At 37.9% G+C, this 17,963-nt stretch overlaps 1 protein-coding gene across 4 annotated transcripts in view; it reads right to left on the bottom strand.

Annotated features, from left to right (window-relative positions):
- The window catches only part of MSH3 (mutS homolog 3), a 139,621-nt gene that overhangs the window by 72,761 nt on the left and 48,897 nt on the right, over positions 1–17,963 (bottom strand). For all 4 annotated transcript variants that reach the window (XM_031447348.2, XM_031447351.2, XM_031447349.2 and 1 more), the window contains exons 10-12: positions 16,810–16,924; positions 11,826–11,910; positions 9,355–9,464 (exon numbers count right to left, since the gene is read on the bottom strand). In XM_031447348.2, the coding sequence (XP_031303208.1) occupies positions 9,355–9,464; positions 11,826–11,910; positions 16,810–16,924 (310 nt within the window). The remainder of the gene's footprint in view (positions 1–9,354; positions 9,465–11,825; positions 11,911–16,809; positions 16,925–17,963) is intronic.

Genomic DNA, 17,963 nt, shown 5'->3' with positions numbered 1-17,963 from the left:
CTACTGAATACCCTTTTGTCTATCAAAGTCCTATTGATACCACACACACTGATGTGAAGGTCTGATCTGATGATGAAACCTTACATCAGAATCCTGCCTAGATGAGTATTTTGCAATTAGTTGAGTGATTTTACCTTTGTTTTCCGTGTAACTATCCTGTAAGGTCGTGCCCATTCACGATATGGATACTAACTTCAGGTCTCATTTTTGCTCCATTTTCCTCTGGCTCATCCTCCACTATGTAGAACAGGCATTTGGTTTAACACAACAAAGTAGAACAAGCCAGAGCTTCGTAGACACACAAACTGGTTTCTCCATTCTCAGTGGGTGGCCTCTTAAATCTATTCACTTTCTTTCCATGTCTGCTGCCACTACGCTAGTCTAAGTAAAAATCATTTCTCACAAGACTACTAAAACAGCCTCCTCACTTTCCTCCCCACATGCACTTCTGTCCCTTTTTCCCATCCATTCTCCAGACTGTAGCCTGAGAGGTCTTTCTAGAACCCAAATCTGTTCATGCCATACCTCTACTTTAAGCTCATATCAATGACTTGGAATTAATCTTAGATTCAAATCCAGAATCCTTAACTGACTCATAAGACATTTGATCCCTGATCACCTCACGAGTCTCACCTCAGATCACCTGTCACTTTATTAAATTCACTCTAAGTTGCAGTCAGACTGAACTCCTTCCAGTACCTGGGTCACTCCAAGTTCTCTGACATCAGGGTGTTCTCATTTGCTACTCACTCTGCCTTGAAGACTCTTGTCCCCTTTCTTACCATCTACCTGCTTCTACTCTGTTTGGCAAACTTCTACTCACCCTTCCTCTGAAAGGGCTTTCGAGACTTACTAGACTAGATTTAATCCTTTGACGTCCCTTTCCATACCCCTCTCTGTTTTCTTTCCTTGGTGGAACTCATAACTGTGTATTAGTTCTGCACTGTCTCTTCCACTAGACAGTAAGCTCAGTGAGAACAGGGAACAATTCTTCATTCTCATAGTTCTGGGATCATGATACATGTTCAATAACTAGTTGTTTAGTTCAATTCAATTTAATGCCAAAGGCTACATATAAAGTAAATCAAGATGAGGTGAAAATATAAAAAATTAAATTTTCTATGCGTAAGCTTGTTGTGATAAAATAAATCAATGTCTTATCCTAACGTTTACCCAAAATGCTACACAAATATAAAGTTTTACTTTAATAACTCACTTGTGCATAAATGAAAGATGACACCAATGGAAAGAGACTAAGCTGATGCTGCAGATGGTATGAGGACAGATAAAACAATGCCATCTGTGAATGTATAAGACAGCCAGATAGCTACTCTCTCAAAAATTATAAAGGCTGTCTGAGACATGGAAAGATAAAAGCAAAAGAGATAAATAAAAACCTAAATCATATTTATGAAGTATTCCGGAAGACTTTTTAAAAAATATTTTCTGGGAAAATATAAAGGTAGTGGCTTTTATTTTAGGCTCACGACAAGTAGCACAGACAAAAGCACGTTCACTATGAGTCATTTTCATTTTAACCCAGTCTTCATTTTGTTGGGGAGGTAACAGCTCAGAGGTTAAGAATTTGGACTGAGAAGGCAAATGACGTCAGTTCAAATCTAGGCTCTACCATTTTCCAGTTATTTAGCCTTGTCCTAGTTTCTTCATCTGTAAAATGGGAATAGTAAAGGTCCCTAATTCACACAGAATTGTTGCATTAATTCAATGAAACAATACAGGGGTGGGAGTATAGCTCAATGGTAGAGCACGTGCTCAGCATGTGCAAAATCCTGGATTTAATTTCCAGAACCTCCATTAAAAAAAAAATTCCAATAAATCTTTAAAAAAAAAAAAAGAAAGAAAGAACTAATACATACACGCACTTAGCACAGTGCCTGGTACATGGTAACTACTCAATACTCTGTAGTTGTTGCCATCCTCATTATTATAGTAATCTTTATTTGGTTACAAAATCTGTTTGATAGGTACTACAAAGAACAGCACAGGGGAGGGAGAAATAGCACTCAAAACATAAGCTTTAGTTAGACAAGTTTTAAGGCATAGCTATGCAAAAAGGTATTTTGTGCAAAGTGAACAAGGAAGGATTATATTCGAAACCTAGTCCTGGGATCTCAAGTGCTGACTATTACTGCTAGTGATGACCTGAAGTACTGTGCTGATTGTTAGCAGGGGAACTGAGAAGGAATGCCATAACCAATTACAGATGTCTAACATGGTCAGGAAGAGGTGAGAAGGAGAGATGGTGTGTGACACTGTTTACCGCAAATGTCTCATCACTGGGGCAGCTAAAATTCCACTTTAATATCCTACAAGCAGATCAGAATGCAAATGAATAAAAATGACTTCTAGTCAAGTTTTTTAAATAAAATAGCTTGCATACCTTAGAACTGTTCTTTAATTAGCAGGTGTAAGAAGACTTTCCAAATAACTGTAATAAAATAATAAGCCAGACCACCAGAAGAGAAAACAATTATTTTGGTAAAATCAGTGAGAGAGATGTGGTGATTGTGACAGTCAACAAAACAGGAAGTAGCACTGGTAATTAAATGATGCTAAAGATATTATTCCCAGATGCCCTACAGTATTCTACAATTGATCTTACCACATGACACCTTCTAAACAAATGAAAGGAGGACACCTGAGTCATTCGTTTCATTCCATATGACAAAACACAATGGATGTGTGGTCCTAGAGATGATGAAGATTCTTTATTACCACCAAAGATCCAACGACTAAATGTGGGTGTCAACAGGAGTCCTTCACATTTGAAGGTGAATTGAGTGATGACGTTAGTATCTGTTGCGTGTGGCTGCCACTTAGAAACACAGTGTGTGACCCATAGCTACTGTTATTGTAAGGACATGTGTTGAGTCTACCTACTAGTTGCTATTTGGGAGATGCCACTATAATTCTAACACAAGGTTATTTGGGGAAGGAAAGATGAAATACTGGGGAGAGGTTGGTTTTTTGTTGTTTGTTCTGATTTTTTACTGAAAAGTTTGCTCTAAAGACAGATGACATAAAATGAGTAAATTAAATTCAGACATTAACACGTTAGTAACGAAGATATGGCTAAACCACCTACCCAAACAGCTTTCTGGTAGAAACATGAATCACAGGCCTTCTCCTAGGGCCTAACCATCATTACTTGAATCTACCTAGCTATGCCTTTCACATACACCATTATTCATTCATTCGATGAACAATTACTGAGAGCTTATCAAGTACAATAGCAGAAATAAAAGATGGAAGGTGAAAGTGTGATAGTAGGAGCTAGAAAGGGAAGCAGGGAACAGGTCATGAGAGTAATGCAGACCACATAGGATCCAGACCTTATCCTGAATTCAAGAGGAACCAATGGCTAATGTTGGAAAAGACAAGAACAGTGACAAAAAGACTGGTTAGAAGGCTGTTTGAGTAATCCAAGGGAGTGACCTTGATGATCTAAACTCAGTTGGAGGATATAGTCATGGAAAGAGCACATAGTTTGAAGAGATGTTAGAGAGGTAAAATTAATAGGAGTTGTGACTGATTAGATAAGGAGGCAAGAATATATAAAGGAGAAAAGACAGTCTCTTATTCAATAAGTGATGCTGGGAAAACTGGACAGCTACATGTAAAAGAATGATATTAGAACATTCCTTCACATCATATACAAAAATAAACTCAAAATGGATTAGAGACTTGTATAAAGACCTGAGACCATAAAACTAGAAGAGAGCATAGGCAGAACACTCTGCAACATAAATTGTAGCAGAATTTATTTTTAGATCTCCTAAGGGAAAATAAATAAAAGTAAAGATAAACAAATAGGGCCTAATTAAACTTAAAAGCTTTTGCACAGCAAAGAAAACCATCAACAAAATGAAAAGACAACCTACTAAATGGGAGAAAATATTTGCAAATGATATGACCAATAAGGAGGTACTATCCAAAATATAAAAACAGCTCTTATCAAAATATCAAAAAAAAAAAAAAACCAAAACCAACTATCAACCAGATTAAAAAATGGCTAGAAGACCTGAATACACATTTTCCCAAAGGATATACAGCTGGCCAACAGGCACAAGAAAAAATGCTCAACATCGCTAATTACCAGAGAAATGCAAATCAAAAACACAATGAGGTATCACCTCACCTGTCAGAATGGCTACCATCAAAAGTCTACAAATAACAGAAGTTGGAGAGGATGTGGAAAAAAGGGAACCCTCGTACACTGTTGGTAAAATTGTAAACTGGTGCAGTCACTATGGAAAATAGTATGGAGGTTCCTCAAAAAAACTAAAAATGAACTACTATGTGATCCAGCAATTCCAATGTTGGGTATATATCCAAAGAAAATAAAAACACAAATTCAAAAAGACACATGCACCCCAATGTTCACAGCAACATTATTTACGATAGGCAAGAGATGGAAGCAACCTAAGTGGCCATCAACAGATGAGTGGATAAAGACAATGTGGTATATATATACACAATGGAACATTATTCGGCCATAAAAAAAGAACGAAATTCTGCCATTTGCAAGAATGATAAACAAATATCAATCATAGTAAGTTTTATAAAATATCTAAAAATGATACAAAGAGCAATTTAGATTAGGAGATCAAAAAAAGCCTCTCTGAAGAAGTAACACTTTATAATAAGACCTCAAGGTAAGGAATTAGCCACATAAAAATTGAAGAGAAAAGAAAGAACATTCTAGATAGAGAGATGACCAAATAAAGAGACCACAGATGAGAAAAAGCTTTGGGATGCACAGAAACCAAAGGAGGCAAGAGTGACAACAAACACATGAATGAAAAGGGGAATCAGACAGAAGAGTCATGCTCAAGAATTTTAATTTTATTTGAAGCATGATGGATAGCCAATAAAGAGTTTAAGGCAGGGGAGTGACATAATTCAGTCTTTATGTTCAAACAAGAGATCAGTCAGGAGGACAGTGCAGCAGTCAAGTGGGAATTGATGGCAGTTTAGATCAGGGTGACGGCAGTCAAGATGGCAAGACATGCAAGGACTCTGGATTTATTTTAGAGGTAAAGGCAACAGGACTCAGTATTAGATTGGATGTGGTTGTCAAAAGGAAATGTCCAGAATAACTCCCAGGTTTCTGGCCCAAGCAACTCATTAGATGGAGGGGCTGAATCCTAGAACAGGGAAACCAGGAGGAGGAACAGGGATGAACATGTTAAGTTTGAGATGTCTGTGATACACCTATGTGTTTAGGAATCCAAGTTGACTATACAAGTCTGGAGAACAGAAGAGAGTAAGGGCCAGAGACACAAATTTGGGATTGTTTACATTTTGCTGTTCATGGTAACGGGAATAGATCAGTTAGTTCATAGGGGTAGAGGAGAGGGTAGGAGAGAGTGAGAAGGTAAGAGGAAGAGAGAGGAGGCTAAGGGAAGGAAGAAAGCTGAGCTCCTAAGGTTCAGGCCTCAGGAACCCCATCATTTAAAGGATACAGAGAAGATGAAGAGCGAGCAAAGGAAACTGTGCTGCAGCAGCCAGCAAACTAAGAGGGAAACTAAAATGAGTAGAAGTTACCATTTTAGAAAAAGGAACAGGCTGTACAAAGGTCCAGAAATAAATTACACCTCAGTGTGTTGTGAGAACTGTAAACAGTAGACAGCAAAATATAATCAGATATACACTTTAAAAAAAAATCTTCGGGTAATGCAGATAGAAATAAAGAAGGGCAAGACCAGAGGCCTGGAGATGCTTAGTTTCTTCAACAAACAAAAAGCCTTTCATGAAGACTTTCATCTGACTGCCTTTCATAAAAAGTGATTTTATAAAAAGGCAAGATGATGTAACACTAGCCCTTGCCAAAGATTCAATGTTTTCATCATTGATTAAACAGTTCCTCCACTAGAAGGGGAAGAACTGATTTCTCAGATTCCCTTTGTGGTTAATAATCTGCTGTTCTCCACGTGTGTATGCAAACACATGCACATGCATGTACGTACACACACACACACACACACACACACACACAAACACACACACACAGAGCTGTATTTCCAAGAAATCATTATCTCACTGAAGGAAATGCTTCATTTTCAATTTGTCTTGCAAACACAGATTGAACGTTTCCTGAGGCAGAGATGTTCCAGCAGATGTGTGGGTCTGGAGCTGCTGGAAATAATGGTGACTAAGTCATCGGCAAATGAGTTATAGGAGAAGCCATGGCCACAGATAAGATTCCAAGTAGTGTTGAAAGTTAAGAATCAGCCCCGGAGGGAACTATGGGTAACATCGACATGTAAGGTGCAGGCAGAAGAGGTACCCATGGAGAAAATTCTGAACTTACTTTGGTTTAATATTTCAAGATACAGAGGAAGGTACTGAATCTTGAATACTTATTTTAAGATGACCAAATCTGCCTTGGAAATTAATATTTTACCTAAAGTTTTCTGCCCCTATCAGATATTTACAAGCAGAATTTGCGTTTTGGGACTTTCTGACAAAACCAATAAAGTACATATGGTGAGTATATAAAACACTGACAAGATCATATCAACTCAAAGAAACTGAAGAAATTCGAAGATGGAACCTCAAAAAAAAAATGAATTCAATATAACTTACTTAATTTTAAAAGGTCTTAGGACTAATGTCTTGCCAACATGACATGCATTTATAAGAACGGGCCAGTGACCTACAATGAAAAATCTTAACTAAAATTAGAGAACTGACAAAAAGCATAGGTCTCAACATATAAGAAAATATAACCTATTTAGAAAAGGCAGTGTGGTTTTAGTAGAGTAAAATCCTGTCTCAATAACCCAAGTGCATTCTTTGAATCAGTCTGTAAATAATAGGGTAAAAACACTTTTACCTTATAGAAAGTCATTAGAAAATTTTGCACCAAAGAGGCCATTTTGTAGTGGGAACGGAAAATCATCTGAAACTTGAAACACTTGGTCCTGAATTTATGAACTGTGTGACTGCCTGGGAGCTGAAAGAGGCTAAAAGTATAAAGAAACGATCCTAAGGGCTTCTAATTCCTGGGTGACTGATAAATAATGGGCTCTTGGAGAACTTTTGGAAGATCCACCCTCGATCTTGCTAAATTCTCTTGTCACTAATTATTTGTTCTATAAACACTGTGATTTCACTATAAAAGAAAATCAGCCCTAAACTAACCACCTTTGGCTGCCAATGTCAGAGAGAGAACATTAGCCTGGATGAACCACTGACGTGACTAGCATGGCACCTATGTTAGTGTTAAAAAAAAGCCAACAGCAACAACAAATATAGAGCTGAACCACTGAAAAATCAGCTGAAGATTTTCTCTATGTATTTGTTTGGAATAGGATGCATATGCAATTAAGGTTTAACTGGAATTCTTTTGAAGTGAATTTTAATGGATTAGGAAGCCTAGAGTTTCAAAACTGTGACCTAAAATAAAAATTGCAAAGGAAGAAGTTTTGTGTGCTTGTTTTCAGCTCTATACATTTTAGGCTGATCTAAAGTACATACTTGAAAGCATCAGAGTTCAATGCATGGTGTACTTTCTCTCAGCCTTTCTGAGGAGGTTGGGTCCTGAGGGATACATGATCAGGCCCACAAAGAGCATGCAACATGGTCTACCGAAGTTATCTCAAATTAATCTTGCTTATATAAAATAAATTTAACAGAAATAAAAATTTTGATTTACATGAAAAAGTCTGCTAGCAAGTCTGTTTCTGCTGAATATTTCAATCAAGCAAATAAAATTTAAGAATTGTGTGGCTGCTTAGACAGATGCCTTTCTATCAGCCAGGAGACACCCCTTATATTGCTGTCCACAGACTGCAGAAAACCATCTTGTCTGCTTTTGCTCCACAAATTACTTTTATCTCATTTGAATACTGAACCAAAGTAGACACTTCCATTTTCAGAATTTTTTATCTAGTCAGTTTCCCCTGTCTGAAGGTCTTCATGATCAAGAAAAGAATTGTCATGACCCGCTAAAGCTGAAGTGATTTAGTCATCATCATTATCAAAACAATGTCTTAAAGCTTATGACTAACAGTAACGGCACCTGCTGTCCTTTGCCAAAGATGTCTGTGTACCAAGCACAGTGTAAAATGCAGCCATCAGTGAGGCTGTTGTGCAGTTTAAAAGATTTGGTGTACATAAAGCCCCTAGCATAGTGCTTGCTATATGACAAAGAGCTCAAAAAATGGCAGTTAGGTTTACTGTCTCATCTTATTCCTTATGTCAACCCTGGGAGGTGGTACTGCAGCACTGCAAAGGTGAGAACATGTTGGGCGGGGGGTGGCAGGCTGCCAGCTTGGTGGGATTGAGTCACCCAACTGACAGCCCACACACAGCACCACCACCACAACTCTCTCTGGTCGTCCCTATGGGAAGCTGTTCAGGACGGAGTCCATGCTGGTTTTAAATCTAGGCTCCACCAGCTGTGAAACAAGTTACTGAAGTGCTTTGGATCTGTTTACTCATCTCAAGGACCCACCTCGGAGGATGATTTTGAATATTAAATAAAGCACAATAAATAACAGCATTCAGTCAGTAAACATTAACTGGACTCCTCCTACTAAGTGACAGACACTAGTCACAGTTCCCAAATGCATCGGCATGTCAAAATCATCCGGGGAACTCCTAAAAATTCCAACTCCCCGGTCACACTGGAGACCAATTAAATCACAATCGCTGGGCGTTGGATACAGGCATCAGTATCTATGACACTTCCCAGGCGACTCCACTATGCAGACAATCTTGGAAACCACTGTTTTAGGCACTAGGCTCACCTACCTTCCCTGAAAGCACTCCTCGTCTTCTCATTCTACTTTCCTCAACATCTCACACCTAACCCCTCTTTCAGATTCCTACTGGTACTTCTTTAGTTCAGGTCCTCAGAACCTCTCTGTGAACTTGCTAACATGCCCCTCCAAAACCATTTTGTCGGCTCCCACACACAAGCCCAGCTCTGATCCTATCACTCCCATGGGCAGAATCACTGGATTAACTTCCTCTGGCTACCAGCTCCTCAGCCTGGCCTTCAAAGTCCTCCACGGAAGGTAGCCCCTCTCCCCAGCCCCTTTCTCCCTACTCCCTGATGCTGCTGATGATCCAAACCAACCGGATAACTCACTTTCCCCAGGCCGACTCCATGTCTTCCAACCGCAAGCAAACTCGCTCTTGGGGACAAGGAAAAATTCCTCAATATTAGACAGTCTATTGCCAGATACAAATTAAAATCTTCCCCAATTTAAAACTGTGCTCTTATAAGCCATGGTAACCTTGGTTTTAAGGAGGCTAACATACCTTTCATTTCTTAATTTTATATAATTTCATATTAAACACACAAAAAGGAATTGCTTTTACCTTAATTTAAGGAGTGGTTGGGTCACCCACTTCCTTAACTTCCGTCTCCCAAATGAAGTTCTAGTATGGTCTAAAACCCAAAATAAACTTCCTCTGGTTTCCATGTCAGTCTAAGAAAGACCAGAAAACAAGTTTTATTAACTAGACAATGGTATTTGTACCAAAACCACTAGTTGTTTACACGCCCTAATTATTCCATATACACTAATTTTAAATGTTACATATGCCTAGCATAAGATACAGCTCAAAACAGGTGTTCATTTAATGTCTGATGAATATATATACACACATATATAAACACACAAAGGAAAGATACAGTCTATATGTAGTTTTTAGTTAACTAACAATACAGTATTGAGAAGTTTCTTTTGAAACGTCTTAAAAATATAACTGTCTTCTTTCCTCCCTTGGGAAGCACAGTGAAGATAATTTGATTTTCCTTTGGCAGTTCAGGATCTCCCACTGCCTAAGAGCTGCCGTTCTAAAGACAGATCCTCCCATGTCAAAACTGAAAAAGGCTCAGGAGGGAAGTGGACCTGCACTGCACTCTAGGAATGCATCCTGGAAGGGTCTGACTTTAGTCCGTTTTATTAAATCCTTAGCAAAGGTTTATCTGTCTATGCTTTGCCACTTTAAAGTTAAGCCATAAAAAAAATTATAATTAACTAGAATGGTAGTTAATTTTAACCAAGGATTCACTGTAGTACAAAATGTCTATTAACAGGTTTAAACTGTATTGGGAACATCAAGTTGCAGTTTTCACCTGAATTTTTTTTTTCCATTTTCCTTTACTTTAAATCAGCAAGCAAGTACTTAACAGAACACCTCTTGTGTGCTCAGCAGTATGGCTGGCAAAGGTATATTAAGACATGATTCCTCCCTCAGGGCACTTATATCAGAGTGTGGGAGAAGAGACTCCTAACAAGACCCAGTGCCACCTGGCAGAAATCAACTACAAAAGGTGTGACATAACTTCCCCAGGCCTCAGGAGCCGAAAGAGAGCAGCCACAGAAGCTGCAGTGGTCACGGAAGGAAGGCTCCCTGAGGATGGGCTGGGAAGGCAGAGCTGACCTCTGAGGGGATCCACATCAGTGACTGCACCATCCCTTCTGAGACAAGAGCCTGACTGGCCTGACCACAGAAAGGGTCCATGAAGAGGACAGTGGAGGGGAATCACTCTCCAACTACCTGGCATCACTGGGGAAGCAGGCTCGGACAAGAGAGGGAGAGTGGGAGAGACCCAAGTCCTGCTACATCTCAGCTCTCCCTGACACCCAGCCCCTCCCCATGACCCCCTTCCACTGCTCCACAGTAAGGAGGCCAAAGCTGCAGTGCAAAGACAAGCAGAAGATGTTAATTCTCAGCTTCCATTTCTCCAAGGGCCCAAGTCCTGATAAAGAAAGGGATTTTAAAGGGTATTTTGATTATGGATGATTTTTGCCTTAGGCATTTGATTTCAGAACCAACTCCACTGTAGTAGGATTTGAACAGGGAGGATGTGGCAGAAGAAAGGAAAGCTTGAAATGCCAAGGCGGAATCTGCAGGCTTTGACTATAGGCTCTTCTTCACCCAAGAAATATCCTTTTATTCTTATTACTTGTTTCCTAACCCAAGGATGTATATAGAGTTGATGAGAAAGACTTGCCAGGAAAAGACTCTCAACTTCCGGATAACAGAATGACAAGATAAAAATGTTTTTGAATAAACGGAAGGCTGACTCCAGTATGCAAGGACAGCCTGGCAGAAGGAGAAACTGAGTGAGAGAAACTAGCTAGCTATACACAAATCCAGGAGTCAGGAGAATAAATTCAGCATTTACTTTAATTCACAGCAGTGGTAGTAATTCACAGCAGATGGTTCAGCTTTTCCACTACTCAAATGACTTGGAACTGCTTTTTATTTTTATGAGTTTTTTATAAGAACATTAGTTTTACAATACAACATCTCACATTTTTAAGTGATAACTTAATAAATGAAAGCAATCATTTTAATGTCTTCATTATCTTCCTCACTCATCAGTAAAGGGCAAATAAACAATGATGGAAGTTTGTGAAATGAACTACTATGCATTTAACAGTCAAATTGAATATTGCAGTTACTTGTTTTATATACTGAATAATGAAATAAGACTGCAACACTTCAACAAAAAGTTAAAAATATGTAGAAAAAGATAACCAAGCAGACCAGAAAAATCTACTTCACTGAATTCCCAAAGATGATGCCTTTCCAAAGAAATATATGATATAGAAGTTGTCAGAACAGGCATGCTGCTTCAATCATTGACAAGCACAGCGCTATAGCTCCCAATGTAACCCCCAAGTAAGTATTTCATATATTTGACTCTCCAAAAAGTGAGCACTATCAGCTGAAGACAACACTGTTCACCTGCACTCCTAAGAACACACTGCTACCTATCTCCCATTTTTTTTTTGAAACCCATTTTGAATCAAATAGCCCTATGTTTACCTGACCTGATTCTGAAGGATTTCCAGGTTCCTTAATGCTGTTCCATTAAGTGTCATAAATTCCACTTCTCCTGACAACTGTTTAAAATTCCTGTAAAAAGAATGAAATATGAACCATGATATAAGTGCATAAAGAAATAGGAAAACTAATTTAGGCTTTAGAAATATTCAGTAACATTATGATAAAAGTTAGCCCTTTGCTAGGAAATCAAACCAAAAAAAGCAAAAACAACATTCATTAAGATACTGTTTTCCATCATTGCTGGTACTTAGGTAAGCTGACGTGAAAGGACAGTTACTCTCACAACAAAAACAAGAATAAGGAATGGAAGTAACAGTACCAACAATTCTTAATTTTTTTTTTTTAATTTCCAGTAACAGGACCAAACATAGTCTTTTATCACTGGCAGAACAAGTGGTGGTCTCTTCAGGAAAAGCTATGCAATTTGCTAGAAAAATATGTCAAGATACTTAAAAGCATCCTTCTTTTTCTTTAGCATGAAGTCATTTTGATAAACACTTTAAAAGCTTTTAATTAATATTCTGATATGTGCAAATATTACTTAGTCTATAATTAAGACCACACATTTAATGTGGCTGTTTTCATAAAGTATAAAACTGAAAAAGTAGCAGGAATTATTTCCTTAAACAAATAATTCACTTTCTCCTTATGTCCCTGTAACTATTTCAAACTAGATTAAAAGTTCAATAAGTTCCAAATAAACCTGAGTCCTGAGCTCAATATGATTAATATATGTATGCATAATTCAAATTTTGTCCTTATTAGTCTTTCATTTTTTTAAACTGAAGTATAGTCAGTTTACAATGTTGTATCAACTTCTGGTGCACAGAATAATGTTTCAGTCATACATAGATACATTCATTTTCATATTCTTTTTCATTACTACAAGATACTGAATATAGTTCCCTGTGCTGTACAGAAGAAACCTGTTCTTTATCCATTTTATATATGGTAGTTAGTACCTTCAAATCTCAAACTCCCAATTTATTCCTTCCCACCACTCTTCCCCCATGGCAACCATAAGTTTCATGTTAAAAATTATATTAATCAATGCATTACTAATAGATTAATTTCCTTTATAAGCCAGTCCTTTGACGTTTCTATCAACAGCACTTAAGGAACTGATGGCTCATTTTTCAAAGCAAGAAAAATAATGGCAGGTCACTAAACTATCTGGAGGGAAAGCATGAGTGTTTGCATCATAAAACTAATCCAACTCATCATGGCCATAACCAGATGAATAAAATACAGTTTCCCAAACCAGTTACAGAAGCAAGCCTTCATCCAGGAATCTAGAGCCTAAAATCAGAGCCCAAAGAGCCAGAGCTCATTGAGAGATGCCTCCACTTCTGGATGAGCCCCACAACCCTGAAAAAGAAATGACTTACTGCATATTAGGAACGTTGCCTGGTAATTGAACACTGTCCTTTGGCAACGTAATTTATGTGTGACAGGTTTAACCTGGCTTCCAAAGGGTGACATTAATGATTTTCAGAGAGAAGCAATTCCAACACTGATTGATAGCTGGGGTGCGTAGTCTGTTCTCTCCTTCTTATAACCGTTAACTTAATTTGCCTTGCATTACAGTAATTTATATTCTTCTGCTATCCTCATTAATAGATCTGAGCTCCTTGCAGGTAAGGGTTATTTATGTCTTATGCATTTTGGAGCACCTGCAGAGCCTAGGAGAAAGTAGATCCTCAGCAAAGGTCTGCGTCTTTCTATGGGGAGGCCAGTTTGTGTTGGTTGGTTTGTTTTCCTTTGAGTCATAAAGCCCAGAAATGTATGTGAAACACCCAGGACAGTAATAAAATGTAAAACATTATTTTCAGGAAGAAACAATTAGGCAGTGATTTGCTGTGTAGCTGAGAGATGTTCACACACCTTCATGGACAAAGATACAAGCTGGGAGTGCTGATAGCCTGGACTCATAGTTGGTATCTCATCAGTACCCATGTGCTTAAGTGTAAGTCATTTGGTTCCCCTGTTCCTGACAGTTAGGTTTAACCCACACCGTAGAGGTGATTAACACTTGAGTATCTTAATCAAAAACAGACTCTCAAAGGATGCTTAGTTGGCATCAAGAACCCACAATTCAGAAGCCTTTCCTAAAAATATCTCAGCTAGCTGCCTTTATCTCCCATGAACACCAGAGGTGTAAGATATATAAGAAGTATTTAAGATGTGTGGACTACCCGGAAATACTGCTCAGTTGCCTTCAGCCTCACAAAAACTAGTAAACCTAACAGTCTATACCCTGAGGAATGGGGTCTTAGATTTAAGGTCCGGAAAGCACCCCTGTTCCACCAATTATTTGAGGGTTTTGTCACTTAATTCCAACTAAAGGTGAAATCTTGCCTCATGGTAGGAATCATGCCTCAAGTGAAATTTGGGAGCAAGGAACTGTCCAAACATTAAAATGACCGAGAATTAAAATTTCACGGAGCACACGACAGCTTTTGCGCCATCTTGCTAAAAATTACATCGGGGTAGAATTTGGTTTGGAAGAGGATACAAAACAAAATTAGAAAAGGGAAAAGGTACATAAAGCAAAGTCTAGAAGAAACCAAGGGCAAACATCCAAAAGTCCTCTCCTGGTAGAGTCACACAGGATGTTCTTAATTGCCCCAGCAATGAGTTGCGACAACTCATGTGAAATGTCCACCAGAGAAGTTCATTAGAGACTCAGAACCCAATGCTTTTGCTGCAGGCTGGTCGCATAGGCACCTTCTTCCTAATATGCACCACAATTCCACCTCCCAGAAAGAAAGGAGGGGCTCAGCATTAACCATATTGTCTGAATAGTTTAGGCAGAGAGCCACTCTTATCAGAGAATGCTGGAGACCCTCCCCAAATCCAAGGTCCCAGAGGCCAGTCAAGGGTCAAGCTTGCAAGTAGGGCTTTCTTAACTACTGCTGTTTCATCAGGTTTGCTCTGCTAACCTTTTTTTGCATCTCTCTCTTTTCTAATTCTATTTCTCTATGTTATGCTTATTTACTTTTATATTCCTTCTAGCTTACTCTTCATTCCTAAATTGATTTTTCTTTAATGTATGCTCATTCTTCAATCCCAACATCTTGTTTCAAAGCTCTCCTATTTCTTATTTATTATCATTTGTTATTTCACATTTAATGTCATTTCCTTAAAGTCTTTTAGCTCATTTTGCAGTAGTAGGTTATAGTAGTTTTTAATTTCATTTGTGGGCATGTCTCTAAAAAAAAAAAACAACAAAAGAACATAAATGCCACATGAGATAGTTCACATGTGGAATCTAAAAAAAAAAAAAGAAAAGAAAAAAGAACATTTGTGGGCATGTCTTTCTGGCAAGCATTCATTTTCTATAAGGACATTATCCTGTCCCTTATTCTTTTTTAAAATAATTTTATATGGGATTTGAATTTGGTTCTTTTTCAAGTGCTAATTTTTTTTTTAAAAATTGAAGTAAAGTCGATTTATAATGTGTTAATTTCTGGTGTACAGCATAGTGATTCATTTATACATATATACATCCCTTTTCTCTGCTTTTTCATTCTGGTGATTACAAGGTACTGAATATAGTTCCCCATGCTATACAGTAGTACCTTGTTGTTTATCTATTTTATATTATAGTAGTTAGTATCTACAAATTCCAAACTCCCAATTTATCCTTCCCCATCCCTACCCCCCCCCCCCCACCCAGTGCTCATTAAATGAAGATGAGTTTTCCAGAAGTTTTAGAAGACGGCATTGTTTAGGGCAGCTGCTGTAACTTCACACATCTCCCTCTTCTGTTGTTTTTGTATAGCATTCAGTTATGGCACCTGACTTCTGTTTTCATTCATAAAGGATTAAATGCATGAGAACTGCCCTTTAACCACCAACAGTTAGAAAACTGGACAAATTATACATATATATGGATATATTTTAAATGTTTTCAAGCCGTTGGACATGAGGCACATAGAACTGTGATCCTGAGAGAAGAAAAACAAAAGAGGTAAACACTGACTGACTCCTAGGAGAGACAAAGGAAAGAAGAATTTGTGAGACAGAAGGCAGAGATGACAGAGCTGCACACTGAGAGATCTGCAGAAGAGTCCCCTCAGGTCTTTGGCCAAGTACTGATTCTTAAATGTGTAGGGGAACTTCCATGAGATCGGGAAAGAAACATAAGAAAACAGTAGGATGAACAATGACCAGGGTTCACACAGAGCTTAGAATAGTTCACTCTCTGACCAATGAGAGTAGAAATACCTCAAAATACTTGGGGCAGTGGGTAAAAGTCTCAGAAGTGTATTACTCTAGAGGTGGGGTTAAAACAGACATAGCAAGGACTTCCCAGTCTTAGTACTAGTGACATTTTACTGAGATAGATCTTATCACCACAACAAGAAGTAGTTTACTAATCCAGGATTGATATGATATAGAGTAATTCTTCAGAGAGCCAAAGATAAGGGGCTGGTGAAGGTAGAATAGGGAAACGCAAGAAAGTTATTCTGCTGTGTTTATTTTTATTCCACTGGTTTTTAAACTAGCATTTTGTTAGAATGTCAATTGCCAGCTTTTAAATCTCTCGACTCTACGAAGTTAATCACTCTTTCAATAAGCTGTCTATGTAAGTAGCTGTCCTTTTTATCTCCAACTTTATGGTCTATGAAATAAGAACTGAAACCAAGAATAAGAAAGATGATGAAGTTTTATGAATGCTTTCAAATACCACTTCTTAATACTACTTCTGTAGGCAAAACTATAATACATTAGTTGTCATGAATACAAAAATTGACAGAATTCTTAAGCTTGCTATTAATTTTTTGAATCAATTAATATTTTTAATATTTTTCAGCAACAACACGACACCTCATTCTTGATCCAGAACACAGCATTCTAGCAAAAGCAGGTAAACTTCTGAGTATAGTACTTACCAAATTCAATTTAAGAAATGTTTTATAATATAACCTCACCCCTTTTTTTTATTTTTGAGAAATCACTTACTTGGGTTTGGAAAGCACCTTTTCCAAGTTAAATTCTTTGAGATATCTTATTATGGCAGCCAAAGAGCAAATCACAGGTTTCTCCAACTTAATGATGACAGACAAATTTTGAGAATCTAAAAAACAGAGTACATACCTTCATTAAAATTATTATTCATCTTTACTAAAAACAAACCTTAAGTAAGACTTAGTTTATTATTATTCACATAATAATTTAGACAATATCTTCTAAAATTGCCCTTTGGAAAAACATGGAAGATTATAAACATCTAGAGCATGGAAAAAAGGGCATTTTCTGATGGTAGATGAACCTTTTTTGGAGAACAAAAGAGTAATTATTTTCAAGGTGTAAAATGCTCATTCCCTTTGACTCAGAAATACTCCAAAGTGCTTATTTAAAATGTGTATATAAGGAAGTGAGTTGAAAAATCTCTTGTAGTAGGAAAAAATGAGAAGCAACCTAACTGAACATCATTAAGTACATCCAGATGATTGTGCACCTCTAATGGGAATAACTTACAGCTATCTGTACTGATATGGAAAACTTTCCATAATACATTGAATGAAGGAAAAAAAAAAGTTACAGGATCACTTTCATCTCTCAGCAGGAATATAGCAACAGCTCTCCATCTGGTCTCCCACCTTTATCCCTGTGCCCTACAGGGTATTCTTAACACAGCAGCCGAAGGAACCATTAGACTACTTTGCTTACAAATCCTTCCACATTTCCTAACTCACTGAGAGAAGCAGCTCAAGTCCGTAAGAGTCCGTAAGGCCCTCCGCAACCTGCCTTCCAACTCCTTTATTCTCTGTGCTCACCTTCTAATATTCTCCTCCTTAGCTCCTCTGTCCCAGCTCCCAGGCTCCTTGATATTCCTTAAACATGCCAGGTACTTAAGTGCCTACTGCTGTCTCTGCCTGAAACATTGTTGCTTCACCTGTCCTTATGGTTTTCCCCCTTAACTCCTTTAATCCTCATTCAAATCTTTGTTCAAGTGCCATTTTCTCAGTGAGGCTTTCCTTCACTACCTTATTTAAAAATTCACCTCCTCCCTGCCTATCTCTATGGTACTTCGCAACTTTAAACACTATTTTATTGTACATCTCCTTCTTCTAGGCTGTAAACTCCAGAAGGGCAGGAATTTTTGTCCGTTT

The sequence above is a fragment of the Camelus dromedarius genome, chromosome 3 (genome assembly GCF_036321535.1).
Source record: "Camelus dromedarius isolate mCamDro1 chromosome 3, mCamDro1.pat, whole genome shotgun sequence".
Classification (NCBI taxonomy): domain Eukaryota; kingdom Metazoa; phylum Chordata; class Mammalia; order Artiodactyla; family Camelidae; genus Camelus; species Camelus dromedarius.
The sequence above is the reverse complement of the archived record's forward strand: the minus strand, read 5'-3'. Positions and strand labels throughout refer to the sequence as shown.